Source organism: Thamnophis sirtalis, unplaced genomic scaffold (assembly GCF_051295495.1).
Source record: "Thamnophis sirtalis isolate CommonGarterSnake01/CBP01778 unplaced genomic scaffold, rThaSir2_p1.2 scaffold_8, whole genome shotgun sequence".
In the NCBI taxonomy this organism is placed as follows: Eukaryota; Metazoa; Chordata; class Lepidosauria; order Squamata; family Natricidae; genus Thamnophis; species Thamnophis sirtalis.
This window is the reverse complement of record NW_028261388.1, coordinates 81,038,567-81,059,821: the sequence shown is the minus strand read 5'-3', so window position 1 is coordinate 81,059,821 and position 21,255 is coordinate 81,038,567. Positions and strand designations below refer to the sequence as shown.

The 21,255-nt window shown below is 41.2% G+C and overlaps 1 protein-coding gene across 1 annotated transcript in view; it reads left to right on the top strand.

The window, feature by feature from the left end:
* The window catches only part of RETREG1 (reticulophagy regulator 1), a 58,048-nt gene continuing 36,793 nt past the window's right edge, over nt 1–21,255 (top strand). The window contains exons 1-3 of the mRNA XM_087721985.1: nt 1–215; nt 9,013–9,119; nt 10,264–10,294. Coding sequence (XP_087578111.1) covers nt 10–215; nt 9,013–9,119; nt 10,264–10,294 — 344 coding nt within the window. The 5' untranslated portion in view covers nt 1–9. The remainder of the gene's footprint in view (nt 216–9,012; nt 9,120–10,263; nt 10,295–21,255) is intronic.

Below are 21,255 nucleotides of genomic sequence, written 5' to 3'. Positions count from 1 at the left end.
GCGAGCGACATGGACGGCGGGGAGGAGCAGGGGATGTTGCCGCCGAGCCCTCCGGAGGGGCGCCGGTTGGAGGAGGAGGCGGCGGCGGAGAAGCGGGACGAGCCGAGCGTTGAGCCCCAGCCGGCTGCCGGATATTGCCCCGTGATGGAGGCGCTGACTTGGAAGAGGCCGTTGCGCACCTTGGCTGGCTTCCTATGCGCCAATCTGCTCTTCTGGTGAGCGACGCCGCCGCCGCCGCGCATCTCCCTTCCCCGGACGGTCCTTGTAGGCTCCCGATAGAGATTGCCTTCCTCCTCTTCCTCCTCCAGTTTCTCTCTCCCCTTCCCTCCTTTCTCTGCCATCTGTTCCTTGGCTCGGGCAAGAAAAGGGTGGCTCATGGAAAGGGGGCTCCTGAGCATGTACAGAGTGCTTGGAGGCTGGCGGCGTCGTTGTGGTCCAGGGAGGTCGTTGCTGACAGCCGCCCGTCCGGATGCTCCCAAAGAAGAGGATGGAATAGTAGATCTTGTCCTCTTATGGGCAGGTTTCAAGAGGCGATCCCTGCTCGCTCTACTCCTTGGTGTATCTCTTTGCTTAATCCTTCTAAGCTTCCTAAGCTTCACCGTGTAATAGTGAATTTCATCATTTAATTAAGGCACAATAGGAAGGGGTTTTCTTTCTTTCTTTCTTTCTTTCTTCCTTCCTTCCTTCCTTCCTTCCTTCCTCTCCTTCCTTCTCTTCCTCCTTCTCCTTCTCCTTCTCCTTCTTCTTTTCCTCCTCCTCCTCCTCCTCTTCTTCCTCCCTTCCTCCTCCTCCTCCTCCTCCTCCCCTCCTCCTCCTCCTCTCCTCCTCCTCCTCCTCTTCTTCTTCTTCTTCTTCTTCTTCTTCTTCTTCTTCTTCTTCTTCTTCTTCTTGGTGGAAGAAGCACAACTGGTTTTCTTCATCTGTAAGGAAGAAGGGCTTTTTACGGTGGATGACTTATTTATCTGGGTGAGGTTTGGCTTCGGTTCAAATCAACAGATATTTTGTGCTTCCATCTACTTTTTGCCGCTTCCGCTTAGCAACCAAGAGGGATTGTTTTTTTTTCCCTCCCGCATCTCCTCCGCGGTGCCTAATCCTTCCTTCTAAGATGGTGGTGTGGCAAAATATTTCCCAAGGAGGACACACACGCTGGAAGAGAAAGAAAGAATGGAAGCCCATCGGAATAAGTTAAATGGTAAGGGAGAGAGGCTGAGTGGGAGAGAAATGGCTAGGAGGATAAAACAGCAATTGGCGAGGAATGCAGCACGGAAGGTGAATCAGCTTCAACCAGGGATGATGCTAAGGGGACATCAAAAGCACCTCGAGAAGGCTTGAAAGAAAAGGAGGAGCTCAAACGGAAATGCGAAATTAAGAAAAAAATAGGGGCAGGTTCTGCATGTGAGCGTTTGGTTGGATTTAATTAGCGGGGTGGAGGGCAAAACAGCCGACTGCGGGCAAAGCCGTAACCTGTAGCAGAAGCCGGAGAGGCAGAGGGAAGTAATAGCAAAATAAAAATGCAGGGCAGAGATGGGAGGGGAACCTGTACAGCAGAGCAAATGCATCCTTTAAGCTTCATTTCCCTGCTCCACTAGCAAGAAAAAAAAAGCAAGAGATAGGGAAAGAATCCCATAGCAGTAATGATGGAAGATTTTCTTGGGGATCTATTCTTTTCCCCCCCCCCAGCAAATCTTCCTCAAGGATTTGAAATTGGTAGTGTAAAAATGATGGAAGCTAACATTAGCTGGCATATTTTAGCACATCATAATACTGTGCAAAACCATCCTGTGAGGGTTGGCTTAAGGCTCAGAGTGTTGTTGCGTTAGTCAAACCCAGAAAATTAGATTTGATCAACAACTTAATAATAGGGTTCACAGGTCATGTGAATGCAGCTACTGTAGTTAGTTGAAATCATCAAGTAAGGCTTAACTCCTGGTGCCTATTATAGAGAAATGGTTGGCATCCTAGCCTACTATTAGCTATATCTCAGAGCTGCAATTCAGAGGATAGCTGCTTAAACTGTTTTGATATATTCACCTTAGCTTTTCATTCTGATGATATTACAGAATTCTAGTGTTGTTACGTTCAAAATATGAGTTTGTTTGCCAATAGGCATCTCAAATATTGGATGGTTTTCTTGTACTCCATGCTACTGTTAATAGTTACCTCCAAATTTGTAATTCAGAGGTAACGTAAAGTAAAGGAGTCCCTGTGGATTTTACTCGGCTAGTTATTGCCAACTATAGGGAGCAGTCCACATCTCTGTATTAAGGCTGTTGAGGCCAGCACTGTCTGAAGACATTTCTGTGTTCATGTGGCCAGCATGACATCACGAAGTGCTGGTACCTCCCCACCAGTGGTGGATTCAGCCGGTTCGCACCTATTCGGGAGAACCAGTTGGTAACTTTCTAAGTAGTTCGGAGAACCGGTTGTTGGAAGAAATCTCCTTTTGTTTTTTTTCCCCACTTTACAAGGCTAATCCTGTAAGGAAGGCAGGAAGGAAACATTCTGGTGTTGTTTCTAGCCTCATCTTTATGCCCTGCTTACAGAAACTGCCTCTCCGGTTAACCCTTACTACATTGTAACAGCTAAGGTGAAGCGCCCATCCACCTGAGTGACGTTGAGTTGGCCATGCCCACCCAGTCACATGACCACCAAGCCACGCCTTCCCAGCTGGTCATTAGGGCAGAGGACCGGTTGTTAAATTATTTGAATCCCACCACTGCTTCCCACCCAAATGGTACCTATTTATCTGCTTGCATTGCATGCTTTCGAAGTGCTAGATTGGCAGGAGCTGGGGTGACAATAGGGTTCAGTCTGTTTCTTGGCGCTCGAGTTTTGAACCCGGGCTGCCGTCTTTCCAGCCAACCAGCCCAGCTTCTTAACTGCTGAGCCACCGCAACACCCAAATTCAGAGGCCTTGTACTTTGTTTTTTCATCCAAGGCCATCTTCCAGCATCAGAAACACTGTTTTGATCTTTCTTATCATAATGTATGTATGTATCAGAGGTGGGTTCCTACCAGTTCACACCAGTTTGGTAGAACCGGTTCGTCAAAACTACCAAACTGGTTAGAAGAGGTTCCACCAGAAAGCAGGCCACACCTACAGAAGAGGTTCCAAAATTTTTTGAAACCCACCATGACACACACACACACACACACACACACACACACACAAGAGATAGACAGACAGACAGACTCACACAGAGAAAGAGAAAGAAAGGAAGAAAGAAATAAATAAAAAAAGAAAAAAGAAAGAAAAAAGTGAGAGAGATGAAAGGAAAAAGGAAAAAGGGACAGAGAGACAAAAGGAAGGAAAGAGAGAGAGAGAGAGAGAGAAAGAAAGAAAGAAAGAAGAAAAAGAAAGAAAAGAAAGAAGAAAGAAAGAAAGAAAGAAAGAAAACATATGACCGGCAAGCCACTCCCACAAAGGAGGCCATACCCACAGAGTAGGTTCGAAAAAATTTTGAAACCCACCACTGACACACACACACACACACACACAGACAGACAGACAGACAGACTCACACAGAGAGAGAAAGAGAAAGAAAGAAAGAAAGAAAGAAAGAAAGAAAGAAAAAAGAAAAAAAGTGAGAGAGAGATGAAAGGAAAAAGGGACAGAGAGACAAAAGGAAGGAAAGAGAGACAGAGAGAGAGAAAGAAAGAGAGAGAGAAAGAAAGAAAGAAAGAAAGAAAGAAAGAAAGAAAGAAAGAAAGAAAACACATGGCCGGCAAGCCACTCCCACAAAGGAGACCACACCCACAGAGTAGGTTCGAAAAAAATTTGAAAACCCACCACTGGTATGTATGTATGTATGTATGTATGTACGTATGTATATTTATCCATGTGTATTTTTTAAGTCTAGGCACTGTTTTGACTTTAAAACAAGTCTGGGCAGGTCACAGCATCAAATAAATTACAAAACGTACAACGTAAACAAGATGACATCCAGCCAATTAATACAAAACATGTACAATGAGAATCATCTTCTTCCTACTCCAAGGGAGGGGGGGAAATATTATTGTTCATGACTTACCTAAGTTTTGTCATTGCTTTTCCCCAGAGACTGAATTCTCCTTCACATTATCCATTTTTTTTAACCTTCTGGTTGCGCCAAAGCAAACAAAACGATATAACACCTTCCCTTCTTTATTATTTGCTTGCATGTTTGCGAAGCAGGTTGACTGACATATTTTCTAACAGATGTAACAGATTTTTACTTTCCAATTTTAGTTTCGTAATTTTAAAATCTTTCTCAGCTGACCAAGTAGTTTGCACACATTTGTTAGCAGTTTACCACTTTGCATTTTAAATGCAACTGTTATTTCTTTAATTCTGCCGTCCTTTACAATAAATTTAGTTAAACTGAAATGAGAAAGGCAGGTTTCTTATCTCGTTTTTCTGTTCGGAATAGCTGTCAGTTCTTACAGTTCTTTTTTTCTTCCAAATTTGTTTTATTCAAAATGTTAAAATACAAGATAAGACCAAAAAATGTGCAAAAAAAACCCCCCACCCATAAATTGTCCCCCCCCCCCGCCCACAATTGAATACTGATATATTTCTAGAATAATGACAAGATGCTGTGGCTGGATTGGCTATACTCAAAATAAATATGGGACTAAGAAATTCCAGATAGTTTGTGACTGAAGAAACAAGGAATGATATAATGATATAAGAGCCAAGGTGGCGCAGTGGTTAAATGCAGCACTGCAGGCTACTGCTAGATCAGCAGTTCAGCGGTTCAAATCTCACCAGCTCAGGGTTGACTCAGCCTTCCATCCTTCCGAGGTGGGTAAAATGAGGACCCAGATTGTTGGGGGCAATATGGCTGACTCTCTGTAAACCGCTTAGAGAGGCCTGAAAGGCCTATGAAGCGGTATATAAGTCTACTGCTATTGCTATTGCTATAATCTGTTTAGAGTTAGCCTAGCAAAGAGGAGTTAAAGCTCAAATGAAAGATGATACTAACTTTCTTTAAGTTTATTTTAGAACATCTTTGTTAAAGATTTATACCCTGTATTGGTTCCGGGAAGTCAGGGAGGGGAGAAGGTTGGGGGGAGGGGTCGGGTTTGGGTGTGGAGGGTAGGGGGAGGTAGGTAAACATTTGTAAAAGTTTTATTTTTTCAAAAAAAATTCAATAAAAAACCCCCCACCCATAAATTGTCCCCCCAATTGAATACTGATTTGCTTCTAGAATAATGACAAGATGCTGTGGCACACCCATTAGCCTTAGTATGTGCCATATCCTGTTATGATCTACACCAGTGGTAGTCAACCTGGTCCCTACCGCCCCACTAGTGGACGTTCCAGCTTTCATGGTGGGCGGTAGGGGTTGTGCTGTAACGCTGCTTTATAAATTTTATAAAGTAAAGTTAATTCTTACTTTATAAATCACCATTACTGTGGAACCGGTGGGCGGCTAGAAAATTTTACTACTAACGGAGTTACAAAAGTGGGCGGTAGGTATAAAAGGTTGACTACCCCTGATCTACACAATCAAAAATCTTGCTTTAGTCAATAGAGCAACAGTAGGCCATTTTTAGTTACTGTCTGTGTCTTCTTCCCGTTTTTGCTCTTTTGTCTCTCTTGATTCCCCCCCCCCGCATGTGGCATTTCTTTCTTCATTTATGAACCTATTACTCTTTATAGTAACTTATTTAGCCATGTGAGAAATTAGCGCAATGGTTTAGGAATCTTCATCGTACATTCTGATTTGGGGTTTGGACTTGTTTAGCAATAGCAATAGCAATAGCAGTAGACTTATATACCGCTTCATAGGCCTTTCAGGCCTCTCTAAGCGGTTTACAGAGAGTCAGCATATTGCCCCCAACAACAATCCAGGTCCTCATTTTACCCACCTCGGAAGGATGGAAGGCTGAGTCAACCCTGAGCCGGTGAGATTTGAACCGCTGACCTGCTGATCTAGCAGTAGCCTGCAGTGCTGCATTTAACCACTGCGCCACCTTGGCTTTAAACATTTCAGCCACTACCTATAGCAATAGCAATAGCAGTTAGCTTATATACCGCTTCATAGGGCTTTCAGCCCTCTCTAAGCGGTTTTACAGAGTCAGCATATTGCCCCCAACAACAATCCGGGTCCTCATTTCACCCACCTCGGAAGGATGGAAGGCTGAGTCAACCCTGAGCCGGTGAGATTTGAACAGCCGAACTGCAGGACTGCAGTCAGCTGAAGTAGCCTACCCTATATATACCCTATGAAGCGGTATATAAGTCTAACTGCTATTGCTGTTATGTACTTCTCTAGATTCTAACTTACATACATGGCATGGAACCGGGATATTTAAGAGATTGCCTCTCTCTCTGACTACATCTATCCTTCTCATCAGATCCACCACCAGGAGAAGCTGGTTATGGGTCTTTCAACCTTGTGAAGGTTGTAAATGTGAAGATTGTCGCAATAGCAATATAGCAATAGCAGTAGACTTATATACCGCTTCATAGGCCTTTCAGGCCTCTCTAAGCGGTTTACAGAGAGTCAGCATATTGCCCCCAACAACAATCCAGGTCCTCATTTTACCCACCTCGGAAGGATGGAAGGCTGAGTCAACCCTGAGCCGGTGAGATTTGAACCGCTGACCTGCTGATCTAGCAGTAGCCTGCAGTGCTGCATTTAACCACTGCGCCACCTTGGCTTTAAACATTTCAGCCACTACCTATAGCAATAGCAATAGCAGTTAGACTTATATACCGCTTCATAGGGCTTTCAGCCCTCTCTAAGCGGTTTTACAGAGTCAGCATATTGCCCCCAACAACAATCCGGGTCCTCATTTTCCCACCTCGGAAGGATGGAAGGCTGAGTCAACCCTGAGCCGGTGAGATTTGAACAGCCGAACTGCAGAACTGCAGTCAGCTGAAGTAGCCTACCCTATATATACCCTATGAAGCGGTATATATAAGTCTAACTGCTATTGCTGTTATGTACTTCTCTAGATTCTAACTTACATACATGGCATGGAACCGGGATATTTAAGAGATTGCCTCTCTCTCTGACTACATCTACCCTTCTCATCAGATCCACCACCAGGAGAAGCTGGTTATGGGCCTTTCAACCTTGTGAAGGTTGTAAATGTGAAGATTGTCACAATAGCAATATAGCAATAGCAGTAGACTTATATACCGCTTCATAGGGCTTTCAGGCCTCTCTAAGCGGTACAGAGAGTCAGCATATTGCCCCCAACAATCTGGGTCCTCATTTTACCCACCTCGGAAGGATGGAAGGCTGAGTCAACCCTGAGCCGGTGAGATTTGAACCGCTGACCTGCTGATCTAGCAGTAGCCTGCAGTGCTGCATTTAACCACGGCGCCACCTTGGCTCATAAGGTTCCTTTTTCCTCATAACTGTGAAGATTTGCTAAACCAGGCTTTCCCTAAATATGGACTTACTTGCACCATGAACTGGAAGGGAAAAGGAAATGCTTTCTCAACTTGTGCGCGAATCCAGGGCTATCCAGTTAAAGTGGCAGTTCAGACAGCCCAAAACAGCCTTAATTTGCTTTGAAATGGCTGGGCATAAAATGTGGGAATATTTTAATAGCCTTTAAAAGTTACAGCTCTCAATTTCTGAAACCCAGCTTCAGAGGCAGTATGCCTTTTAGTAACAAGTGTAGGCGAGGAGCAGTAGAATAGCACATTGTCCCAAAGGGATCTTGCTGTCAGAAGAAGAATACAATACGTACAATAGCAGAGTTGGAAGGGACCTTGGAGGACTTCTAGTCCAACCCCCTGCCTAGGCAGGAAACCCTATACCATTTCAGACGAATGGCTATCCAACATCTTCTTAAAGACTTCCAGTGTTGGGGCATTCACAACTTCTGGAGGCAAGCTGTTCCACTAATTAATTGTTCTGTCAGGAAATTTCTCCTCAGTTCTAAGTTGCTTCTCTCCTTGATTAGTTTCCACCCATTGCTTCTTGTTCTACCCTCAGGTGCCTTGGAGAATAGTTTGACTCCCTCTTCTTTGTGGCAACCCCTGAGATATTGGAAGACTGCTATCATGTCTCCCCTGGTCCTTCTTTCTATTAAACTAAACATACCCAGTTCCTGCAACCGTTCTTCATATGTTTTAGTCTCCAGTCCCCTAATCATCTTTGTTGCTCTTCTCTGCACTCTTTCTAGAGTCTCCACATCTTTTCTTTATCGTGGCAACCAAAACTGGCTGCAGTATTCCAAGTATGGCCTTACCGAGGCATTATAAACTTACTACTTGAGACAGTAATGATACAACCATTCTGTATAATTGCAGCTTTCAAAAACAAAACCTTACTGTGTGTTAGAAACCCACATTAAAGGGATAAATGTACACATCACACTAAGCCAACGTGTATTTAACAAATATCTTAAACAAGGTAATATAGTCTGCTTCATATAATGCAATGCCATCAACTTTGTTTATAAGCCACAGTTGATGGGTTTTCACATGACATTAAAGCTAAACCAAACTTTACGATGACACAATGTGATGTATACATTTTCAGACTGTTTTTTTTTTAAAAAATATGTGGTTTCTGAAGATTTAAATCTAGAGTAAAATTTTGAAAAATAACATTTAATTTTTCTCCCATCCCCACAAATTCAATAATATTCTTCCAAAATCATAAGAGTGGGCCTATAAATAATTCTTTGCTTTTGGCAAATAATTCTTTTTGGGGGGTGGGGGTGAAGAAACATTTTTTTAAATTATAATTTTTAAAAATTATATTGCCTTCAAAGTCCCTTCCAGCTTATCCTATCCTATTCTATTCTACATTTTACACAACGTTTGCTTAATGGCAATACAACACAGAACTTTTTTTAAATTAAACTTGGCAAACAGTCACATTAAATTCACAAAATTAGGTTTTGTTTTAAATTGATTTTGATTCCTGGTGATTTCATGTAGCTTTTTAAAGAAGAGAGACTTTCTAAGCTCAGTGAAATAATTGGTGATTTCATGTAGCTTTTTAAAGAAGAGAGACTTTCTAAGCTCAGTGAAATAATTGTGGTGTAATTCTCTTGTAGGTTCCTAGCGCTAACTCCTTGGAAATTTTACCACCTGATTTCACTCATACTACTTGGAATCGTCTTTATGCAAATGATGAAGGAATTAGTGCTGTCTAGACTAAAAGGTAAGGATTTGTTTTTCTACCTAATTTAGCATGTAAAGTTATCAGAAAAGTTTGGAAGTTAAACAGTATCACTGTGTCCACCTAATTTAGAAATTACAGTCCCGAGTAATCTACCTTGGGTGCCACATAAGTAAAAAGAGTTCCCTCCCTCTCCATTCTTTTATTTTAATTGAATTTTGAAAACTAAGATCCTTCTTTATGGTTTTAATCTTTGACGTTGCATTTTATCCAAGAAGCCTTTGGCAAGATGGGTGGCATACATTAAATTAATTAATTAATTGCTTAATACTGTGATTAGATCATTTATCAGCCCACTAAGAGAAATGTCTCATATCAACTAATTTATCCCAGAACGTGCTCAGATGTCAGCTCCTAAATTGTAAAGCTCATATTCACCTAAGCATTTTTGAAAGTTTGTATGGTGTTATGTGGTTTCTTTGCCTACAAAATCCAATTCCTATGTTACATTTGTGTGGCTTAATTATGACCTGAATATGGGTTGTGTGTGTGTGCGCGCGCGCATGAGAGAGAGAGAGAGAACGAACGAACGAACGAACTTTTTTTTTTCGAAATATACTTTTTTTATTTTCCATTTTCATAACATATAATCACATGTATACTATTACATAGCCAATATCCTATTGTATTAAGTAGTAATTACATCAGTTCCTCTTGCCATCAACGCCCAGAAAGTTAAAAACCCATTATTAGCTCTTCTGCTCTCCATACACCTCTTTCTTCTACCTCTCTCCTACCTCCTTTCTTCCCTCCATCATCCTTTTCTACTCTACTTCCCCTTCCTTTCTCCTTCTCCTCTCTCTGCATTCCACTCCTCCTTATCCTCCTCATCTTCCCCCCTTCCCCTCTCTCCTATCCCTCTCTTCCTATCTTTCTTCTCTCCTCTGTTTCCCACTCTTCCTCTCATTGGTGTATTTCAGCTTCTGAGCAAACTCCATTCTATGTTGTTGGCATTTATGCTTCCATTTCAATATACTTAACATATCTTAGTTTTAAAGAAAAAATAAGACAATATACATGTGCAATCATATTACGAACGAACAAACTTGATGGCTCATAAGTAATATATTCTAGGCCACAAAGGAAATACTTTTTGCTTTGATTGATTATCCTATTCTGATTTCAGGTGGGAAGTTATGGCGACGTCTGACTGAATAGTAAGTGCTGCTGAGTTACTCTTTACTCCACCTACAATCTTTACTTTGCCAGGGACTTTTAAGTTATCAGAATTTCCTCATGATTTTCAGCTGAAGAATGAATTTGGGTTTCTACTTTTGGTAACCTTTTCCACAAATGTTATAAATGTTTTAATTAATCGATTTATCAAAGTATCCCGTAAATTTTGCCCTGCTTCCGTTCAGTCTTATTCTTTGTCCATCTGAGCCAAAGATAACAGGGTGAAATATTCAATATCATCCATGTTCTGGTCATGTACTCTACATGGGGCTGTCTCTAAAGATTACCAGAAGCTTCAATGGGTCCAAATGTGGCGGCACAAAAGATGATGAATATGCCTCAATATGCTGGAGTAACATCTCTGCTTCATGAGCTGTGCTGATTGCCAGGTGGCGCAGTGGTTAGAGTGCAGCACTGCAGGCTACTTCAGCTGACTGCAGTTCAGCAGTTCGGCTGTTCAAATCTCACCGGCTCAGGGTTGACTCAGCCTTCCATCCTTCCGAGGTGGGTAAAATGAGGACCCGGATTGTTGTTGGGGGCAATATGCTGACTCTGTAAACCGCTTAGAGAGGGCTGAAAGCCCTATGAAGCGGTATATAAGTCTAACTGCTATTGCTATTGCTTTTGCTTTCAAGCTGCTGGTTACTATCGCATAGGACCTGGTTAATTGAAGAGTTTCCTGCCTCCCATATGATCTTCCCAGCTGATCTGATCTGGCAGGGTTAGCGTGCTGTAGATTCCTCCTGAGGTCATTTGTGTAGTAGCACCTCTGAGATGAGGTTACCCTGAAATTCAAACACCCTCACCTGTTGTGGCCCAGCAGGAGCCGTTGGAGCTTCCACCAGACTCCGACAGCGAGGGGCCCTATGAGTCGGCTCTGGAGGATGTGGAGGACCCTGGACAGGGTTCCGACTCTGAGCAGGGCGCAGAGAGGCTGGTTGGCCACCAGGAGGCGCCTGAGCCTTGGACCAGTGGGGAGGAGACAAGGGAGTGTGAGCCTGAGGTCAGCAGTGAGTTGTTCCTGGATGCCCAGCACTGAAGAGCTGATAGGCGTCAGGAACAGTTGCGCAAGTACAGGAGGTAATTGCACTCAGCTGGTGGTCATTAGGCTCCTCTCCAGACTATAAAAGGACTGCTTGTGCACACACACCTTTTTCAGAAGTCAACGCAGGAACTAATGTTGGAGAACATTATTGTGAGCTTGGCAGGCTGGATTGCTGCCAGGGCTTATCTGTGCCGGTTTGCTGCCAAGGATCTGTCTGTCTGTTAATTAAATGCCGTAACTTATCTTTGGCTCGGAGTGTGTTGGTGTGGGACGAGGGGGGTCAGAACACCCACGATTCTGGGTTTCAAAAGGCCCTGAAGACCTGACCTTGGGCAAGGGTGATTGAAACCTTTTCTTCTTTGCTCCATCCAGTTTAATCATTTCTGCCAATGTTCCTTGTTTTTAAACGTCTTCGTTTGCAAATCATCCAGAGTCTCTAGGACTCAGGTAGCATATGCTGTAAATTCAATACTACTGTTTATATTTTCCTGTGATTCAGAACAATGTCTGTTCACAATTTCGGATTTCCTTCTTTTAAGAAGTTCTAACTAAAATGCTAAAGAGCAGCTGCTGCAATGAAGGTTAGTCTGGGTAAAACACTCGGTGAATTTTTCTCTTGCCACATTCCTTTAGCAAATGACTATTTGGCGTATGGCTGTAGTGCACTTAAAAATCTGTACTCCATCTGAGATGCGACGTCAGCACAAACGCTATAATAATAAGACACATCTAGATGGGGGACAAAAACTACCACCTCTATATCACCCTTTACTTTTACCTCTCATTGGCAAAAGAAACAAGATTGCCGAATCGTTCTACTCTTCCCCTGAAAGAGCTTGGCATCTGTATTCACAGTTTTAATCGTTCGTAATAGAATCGCTTGGGATACGTCAGGCCAAGAGAAATTGCATTGCCCAAGTTGTCTAGGATGATTCATAGCTGAAAGGCTATTTGATGGAAATATGTTCTCTGTATGCCTAAATTAACACCTATCATTGTTATAACAAACTGGCTTTTGAATGAATAGAATGATGTGCCCGCTGGAAAATAGATAGCAATGCGAAAATTACGTTTCTGACTTGGACTCAAATTTCTTTTAACGCTGTTGCCTCGGTTGTGACTCTTCCTGCTGTTTCTCAAGTTCGTTCCTTCTTCCCATTACAGTTGGGCTCATGTTGACCTAGGACATTATTCCAAAGATGGACACCTGCAGAAGGGAAATATCCTTGAAGTGCCATGTTAATAATAGCAATAGCAATAGCAGTAGACTTATATACCGCTTCATAGGCCTTTCAGGCCTCTCTAAGCGGTTTACAGAGAGTCAGCATATTGCCCCCAACAATCTGGGTCCTCATTTTACCCACCTCGGAAGGATGGAAGGCTGAGTCAACCCTGAGCCGGTGAGATTTGAACCGCTGACCTGCTGATCTAGCAGTAGCCTGCAGTGCTGCATTTAACCACTGCGCCACCTTGGCTCTATAATGGCAATCCAGGGGTGGGTTTCAACCGGTTCGCGGCGGTCCCTGCAAACCGGTTGGTCGGCGAACCTGGAAGTAAGTAACTTCCGGGAATGGCGAAGGGCCCACCCGCGCACCCGCTCCTTACCCAGTTTTGACGGGTTCTGCGCTTCCACGCATGCACAGGACACATACAGCGCCTGTGCGATCCTCCAGGAGCAGCTGGAGCATCACACAGCCGCTAGTACGCATGCGGGTGCCGCACGCGTGCGCGAGGACGCCGCCGGCCCCGTTCCAACCGAACCGGTTGGAACGGGGCGAGAAACCCACCCCTGTGGCAATCATTCAAGAGTAGGATTCAAGGAGTGTCTTCCTTAATGATTCTTATTGGATAGGCAGAAACTCCTGGAAGTAGGCAGCTCCCATACATCTAAAGGATGTAATAAACTTTTTCCCCAAAAGTATTTAGAAAATACTACAATGTATTTTGTATGTATGTTTATAGTGATTGAATTGAATTGAATTTATTCGTTTATTTAAAATAAGTTTATTGAAGTTTACAAATTCAAACATGAAAGAGTAATGCAAACAAATTGAAAAATAAAAGTGCAGAGAGAGATAAAAGAAAAAGAAAAGAAAAAAAGGTATATGCATAAGATGACTGCCCCCTCCTTCCAGACAAGTATAAAACATTTCATCATCTTTAGTATTTCAGTAAAAAAAAAATCTCTTCTTCCCAAATCTCGTCCCTTGTCAATAATCAAAATTGTAAATATTTATCATCCAGTCCTAATCAGCAAAACTCTACTAAGAGCTGTCAGAATTGGTGACACATGTAACATGTATTTTACAGATGTTATAAACGACATATATACTGTATGTATGTATGTATGTATACACCAACACACAAATAAAAATTACAGGAAGGTGATGAAGCCTTCCTTTGTGAAGACTCAGACACAGTAATCATGGACAAAAGATAAACCGTGTGATCCCTTTTCATTCCCAACTTCCCAGTATTCATCAGGAAACATTAAAAATGTTTTAGCACTTTTTTCCTGAAGTTGCTTACAATTCTCAGCATAAAATATGACTTTATGGGGACAAATTCTGTTGCTGCTCTTCTTCAAAGTTTCTTCAATAAATATTGGGGAAAGTAGGCAGGAAGATTCCCATGCCATATCCATACTTTGGCGATTCAAAAATTTTATTTTCTTTTAAAACAAACATTTCATCATTCCTCAATCAGTAAGACATCGGAGTACAATTTTTTGTGTGTGTCAAAATAGTTCTAGTTTACCACCAAATTCTTGTCTAGCCTAATGCATACCCCTCCCTCCCTCCACCCTCCCCCCCAACCCCCCTCCTCCTCCTTCCCCCCCCCCCGACTTCCCAGAACCCGTACACGGTATGGATTTTTAACAAAGACAGTCTAAAATCTATTGAGAAAAAAGAAATAAAGAAATTAATGACATCTCTACATTGATCTTAGCTTCTCCTTGCTGAGCTAACTTTAAACAATTTAGATAATTTCTGATCTTAAGCATAGGCTAACTGGAATTTCTTGGTCCCGTATTTATTTTGTATATAGTCAGTCCATTTTTTCCAGTCTCGTTTATATCTCTCATTTGAGTGATCTTTAAGATATGCCGATATTTTAGCCATCTCGGCTAAGTTTGTAACTTTCAATGTCCATTCTTGAATTGTAGGCAAGTCTTCCTTCTTCCAGTATTGCGCCACCAACAGTCTTGCTGCCATTATTAGATGCAGAATCAAATTAGTCTCTACCACTGTAAAGTCAGTACATATACCTAGTAAGAATAACTGAGGAATAAACTTTATCCTTCTTTTAAAGATATTTTGCATAATCCACCATATTTTTATCCAAAATGCCTTAACCTTTTGGCAAGTCCACCATATATGAAAATATGTAGCATCGAGAGAACCACACCTCCAACATTTAGGCTGTACATTCGGATACATAGAAGCCAGCTTTTTAGGATCTAAATGCCATCTATCCATACTTTTAGACATCAAAAAATCATAATGCTCTTTTAATTGGAAGCATGGCAATTTGCAGGAATGCTTACTGAAATATTATTACTTTTTTGTCTATTCCAAAGAATAAATTACATTCTTGGTAATTGGTGTGAAGATCCTGAAGAGGGCAGTAAAGTGTATCGAATATAATGTGCTCTGTATGTACAATGAAACAATATATAAGATTTTATGTAATTATATATATGGCATTCCCTCAAGCTTATTGAGAAGCAGATAGATACATGATAAGACAGGCAGACAGACATAATGAACACATATACAACACATTTTTTTTCAATCTACAATTCTTGTTAACTCTTATTCTATTGGATTTTCCATTAAAAACTGGATTATAAATAATTTCAAGATTGTAAGAAGATAATGGTTTAAGTGTTAGATCCTTTACTTCTTCATACCTTTCAAACTTTGATTTTTATATTATAACTTGTAATTCTTCACTTCTATTTATATTCTAAAAGAATAAATAGTTTTAAACCATGCCAGGGTGGAGGGGGGACGGGACTCATAAGAAAACAATGAGTTTTGAGAGACAGTTTGATGTAGCAGTTAAGTCACCAGGCTAGAAACCGGGATAAGGTGAGTTCTAGTCCCACCTTAGGCCCAAAGCTAGTTGATTGACCTTAAGCCAGTCACTCTCTCTTAGCTCTTGAAAGAAGACAATGGCAAATCATTTCCAAATCCTACAGTGACTAGGCACGCAATTGTTCGGTGTCAACACTGATTTGAAGGTAGAAACATATGAGCTGTCTTCGTTCATTTTGCATACCGGTAGCCTCCCATCGTCCAGTGCGATCCCACAGAGTTGGCCTCCTCAGGGTGCCGTCGGCCAGACAGTGTTGGCTAGCCACCCCCAGGGGGAGAGCCTTCTCTGTGGGAGCGCCTTCCCTCTGGAATGAGCTGCCCCCCCGGAGCTTCGTATAATTCCCGACCTCCGGTCCTTCCGACGCGCCCTAAAAAGTTGGCTTTTCCAGCAAGCCGGCCTGGCCTGAACAAAACAAATCAAAGTATTGATTACTGTTAATTTTAATTTTAATTCTTTTAAAAAAAAATGTGTCATTATTAATTTTAATTGGGTTTGGGGATATCCTATTTAATTTCTTTTTAACTTTTGTAGTATGTGTTTCTTTTAATGTTGTACGCCGCCCTGAGTCCTTGGGAGAAGGGCGGCATATAAATCCAATAAACCTCAACCTCATACAGGTAAAAAATTAATTTTATGAATACTTTCAAATTGTCATCCAGTAAGAGAAGTGTGGAGGATTGAAGGTCAGAAAGGGTTTTGTGAGCATAGTTATTGCTGAAGAATAAAGCATTAGCCTCCTGACCTTTTACTTGTAGCCTGGCTTGCTAAACACAATTATTTATAAAACACAAGCGAGTGTTACCAAACACTCTCTTTACAGAAGTCACAGCATCCGGGTTTATAATGATACTTAAGAGGGTGTGTTTTCCATCCGAACCCCTGATTAGTTGCTAACTTTGGCAGGAATGTCCTGGCACAAGTTTATCACAGCATGTGAATGCTTCAGCCCAAAAAAAAAAACATGTTTATTTTCTTTTGCAACTTTTCCGCTTAAAGCCTAACCTCATGCAGTCTTGTATTATGCGTTGGAAATAAACTCTTGCGACATATTTTCTGTGAAGTGGGTTCCTCAAGTAAACAAGAGACACGGTTTGTTTATACACCAGAAATCAGGGACTGTTTAAATAGTGAAATATTTCTGGCACATTCTGTACGTCCTTCAATGCCCTTCATGATATAGCAACTCTGTCCATGTTTAAGTCATTGGCCATTATTTCTGAAAGACCTATTGGGCACGATAGAATTTACAACAGACAACTTCTCTTGTGTAGAAAACAATGGGTGGCTTTTATAATTACCATTGCATGCGATCAGTCATTTCATTTTATAATTGGTTCCACCACAAAACCGCGTTCGACTAAAGGGCGCTCGACGAAACCGCATAGCTGACGTCATCACAGTGCGACAACAGCGCGGAGAAAAAAGCACGCTGTAAATGCTAAACCTAAAATTAACCCCTAAACCTAATCCTAAACCTAACCCTAAACCTAACCCTTAACCTAACGCTAAACCTAATCCTAACCCTTAACCTAACCCTAAACATAACCCTAAACATAACCATAAACCTAACCCTTACCTTAACGTGAATCGGCTTGCTTTCAAAGCGCTATTTAAAGTGCCCTTCTTTCTCCGCGCTCGCTGTTGTCGCCCTGTTGATGACGTCAGCGACGCGGTTTAATCGGGCGCGCTTTAGTCGAGCGCGGTTTTGTCGTGCCATGTTATAATATACCAAATGTCACCCAAACTTGTCTTCTGGCATATTACAATAGCTACGTATTTCTGTTGCCAAATATAACTCATTTTCTTTTTAAGTATTTATATCATATTAAATCAGTTCTTAGTGCTTACATACAATGTTCTTGAAGGGAAGGAAAATAGTTTGTTTCATTATTATACTTTGGAAACACTTTTAGGGAAGTTCTCTGAAACAAAAACAATAGTTTTCTTTAATTGTTCCATATAATTGGGGAGGGGGGTATTAAAGCAAACATTTTTTAAATGTTAAGAGAAAAAGAATTTCTCTCCATATCCCTATTCTTCTCTTCTCTCATATGTAATGTAAGAAAAATTGTTCGAACCTACTCTGTGGGTGTGGCCTCCTTTGTGGGAGTGGCTTGCCACCCATGTGACTGAATGGGAGTGGCTTGCCGCCCATGTGAACGGATATGAAGATGCCGACAACACTTGTCAGAACCACCTTAAATTACCTCACGCACAGCACTGGCATGCATAAGAATAGGATGTAAACTTGTTTTTTAAAAGGCATCTTTGGTTTGCGTTAAAACAACTTCAACACACGCAATGTTCTGATTGCACCACAAACGCAGTAGTCATCCTTACCTTTCACAGAGGCCCTGAGTTTTATAAATATGAGCATGATAGTGTAGAATAATCATATCCAAGGACCAGTGGGGGGTTTCAAAATTTTTTGGAAGCTCTTCTGTAGGTGTGGCCTGCTTTCTGGGTCCACCGGTGGAACCCCTTCTAACCGGTTCGGTAGATTTGATGAACCGTTTCTACCGAATAGGTGCGAACTGGTAGGAACCCACCTCTGGCCTATACAGAAGTTTCAAGAATATTAATTAATTAATAATTAATAAGGCTACAGTACCGCTTTTTCAAGGAGTACAATCCTTTCTGGAAGAAGTTTCCCTCAGAACAAATATCGATAGATTCCTTCAAATTAAGTAAGAAATCAACATTGATGGCACTTTTTTCCAAAATTCTAGATGATCTTCACCAGCAATTTCATATACTGAATAACTTAGGAAAAACAAGTTAAGAGATGCATGGGGATACTCTATATAATGCCACAGAGTACATTCCATTCCATTATTTTCCCAACATGATACATAGATCTAACTGGAAAGACTACAACATTACAATACTCACCTTATTAGATAAAGAGGTAAATGCTCTAGAATAGTGTTTCTCAACCTTGGCAACTTGAAGATGTCCGGACTTCAATTCCCAGAATTCCCCAGCCAGCATTTGCTGGCTGAGGAATTCTGGGAGTTGAAGTCCGGACATCTTCAAGTTGCCAAGGTTGAGAAACACTGCTCTAGAATATCCAATATAATGGAATAAATCTTGTGGTATATTATTTAAAATGGGTCCTCCGCTGAGTTGCAAAACTCCATTTGCTCAATTTACCAGGTGCATACAGATTCAAGCAAACCCCTAAGCAACAAAAGCTTGCTGTGTAATTTTAGGCCAGTTACTTATGAAAAAAAATAAATAAGAGAAGATTATTAAGAGAAGGGGTGTCAAACTGGATTTCTTCGAGGGCCAGATCAGCATTATAGTTCTCCTCCATGGGCCAGCCAGGAGAGGAAGAGGATATGGGACGGACGCCTCCTGCAGCACCCTACCAGACAAAACGGGGCACGGACACGCGGCTCTCCCGCACCCCATTTTGCTGGGCCGAGTGTTGCAGGAGGCCATCCAGGCCAAAAATGGGGTGCAGTGGGGGCGTATACCCCCCATGCCCCATTTTGGCTGCTAGAGGCACCACATGCCAGATTTAAGCCCTCCAGGGGCCGGATCCAGCCCACGGGCGTTGAGTTTGACACCCGTGATATAGAACAAAAGGCAACTAGGATAGAAATAAAGTCAACGAAGAAATTACCCAATTCCTGATTCAAGACAGCATTTCCACTAGTGAATCTGCCAAGTGAAAAAGCAAAAGTTAAGTTTAAACATTTGTACAGTAAGATGTTATGAACGTAGAACAACCATTGTCTTTATTTTGTGCAAGACCAAAACAACCACATTTTGGGGGGGGGGGGCTTTCTCAAAGTACATACTGGTTTTGTTAAAAGCTTGAAACAAAACAAGTGTTGGACAGTACCTTATTTTGAATATTCTGTGGATTTAAAAGTCTCATAATTGACTCATACTTGTATTTGGCCTGTGGCAGATGAAAATGTGCTTTAACAGTGTTAAAGAAATTAGAGGTTCGCTTTAAAGTGGGTTTTTTTTCCAATTCAATGAATTGTTCCGTTATATCCAGCAAAATATTCTAACAGGATATTCTGTTGTTTCTGTTTTTTTTGTTTTTCTATTTCATGTTTACATTAAGTAGAAAGTTGGCGGAAAACAGGGTGTTTTTGAAGTAGCAAAGATGTTTAGATATCCTAAGTAATTAGGATATCTAAATACAACTTCCTATTTTTATACGCAAGGATTAATACTTTTTTAGAAAGTGATATATTTTACAGCTGATTCCTGGCAAGGATAAAAGCAGCCTAAACCCATTCTAGTTTGTTACCCTAATAAGGGAGAGATGGAAACTTTAGCTGTTGCAAGATCAAGATGTGGTCGGAAGAAAGAGACACAATAATTTATGCTTTGATAGCCTTATAAATTGGGCTCACACTGATACATTAAACCAGTGTTTCTCAACCTTGGCAACTTGAAGATGTCTGGACTTCAACTCCCAGAATTCCCCAGCCAGCGAATGCTGGCTGGGGAATTCTGGGAGTTGAAGTCCAGACATCTTCAAGTTGCCAAGGTTGAGAAACACTGCATTAAACCATCACTTGACTTCTCTCTTTACGGCTTCATTAGTTTTTGCAATAAATGTGCTCAATAAAGATCTAAGTTGTTAGATCTCTGCCTTGTGCTATTAACAGTTTTAATATCAGCTGAGAGAAATTTAACAGCGCAGTTTTGTGAGGGAAGGGGTTGATAGCCTAATGGAATTATGGATGTGTCTTCAATATTTGAAAATAGTACATCAATGATGACCACAACTGGCATTCCCCAATTTGGAGCCCTTCATATCTGTTAAATCACATAGTGGAACTATAGGGATTATTAAATTAATGGAGATTGTTCTCAGTGGGTATGCTGGTCATTGATGGTGAAGGATTTAAGTAGTTAATTCATAGTGACTGGAGTGAATGGCAACTGCCAAAAGTTCTGAAGGGCACCAGACTTAAAAATGCTTTGCTCTATTATTGTAAGGAAGAATTACATGCACACCCCCCCCCCCAAAAAAAAACAGCATTTTCTCTCTCAATCTGTGGGTGTGGCTTTTGGGGAGAAAATCAAATGAATCCTAATGCTTATATGTATGTTTCTTTTTGCAAGGACTATTCATGTCATTTTCCTATAAGATATAGAGACAGACAGACATGGGATAGGTAGGTAGGTGGGTGGGTGGGTGGGTGGGTGGGTGGGTGGGTGGATGGATGGATGGATGGATGGATGGATGGATGGATGGATGATAGACAGACAGACAGAGATAGACAGACAGACAGACAGACAGATATAGATAGATTAGATAGATAGATAGATAGATAGATAGATAGATAGATAGATAGATAGATAGATAGATAGATTAGAGAGAGAGAGATAGACAGATATAGATAGATTAGATAGATAGATAGATAGATAGATAGATAGATAGATAGATAGATAGATAGATGATAGATAGATAGATAGATAGATAGATAGATAGATAGATAGATAGATAGATAGATATAGACAGAAAGACAGACAGATATAGACAGAAAGACAGACAGATATAGATAGATTAGATAGATGATGATGATAGATAGATAGATAGATGATAGATAGATAGATAGATAGATAGATGATGATGATGATAGATAGATAGATAGATAGATAGATAGATAGATAGATAGATAGATATAGACAGAAAGACAGACAGATATAGATAGATTAGATAGATAGATAGATAGATAGATAGATAGATAGATAGATAGATAGATAGATGATGATAGATAGATAGATAGATAGATAGATAGATAGATAGATAGATATAGACAG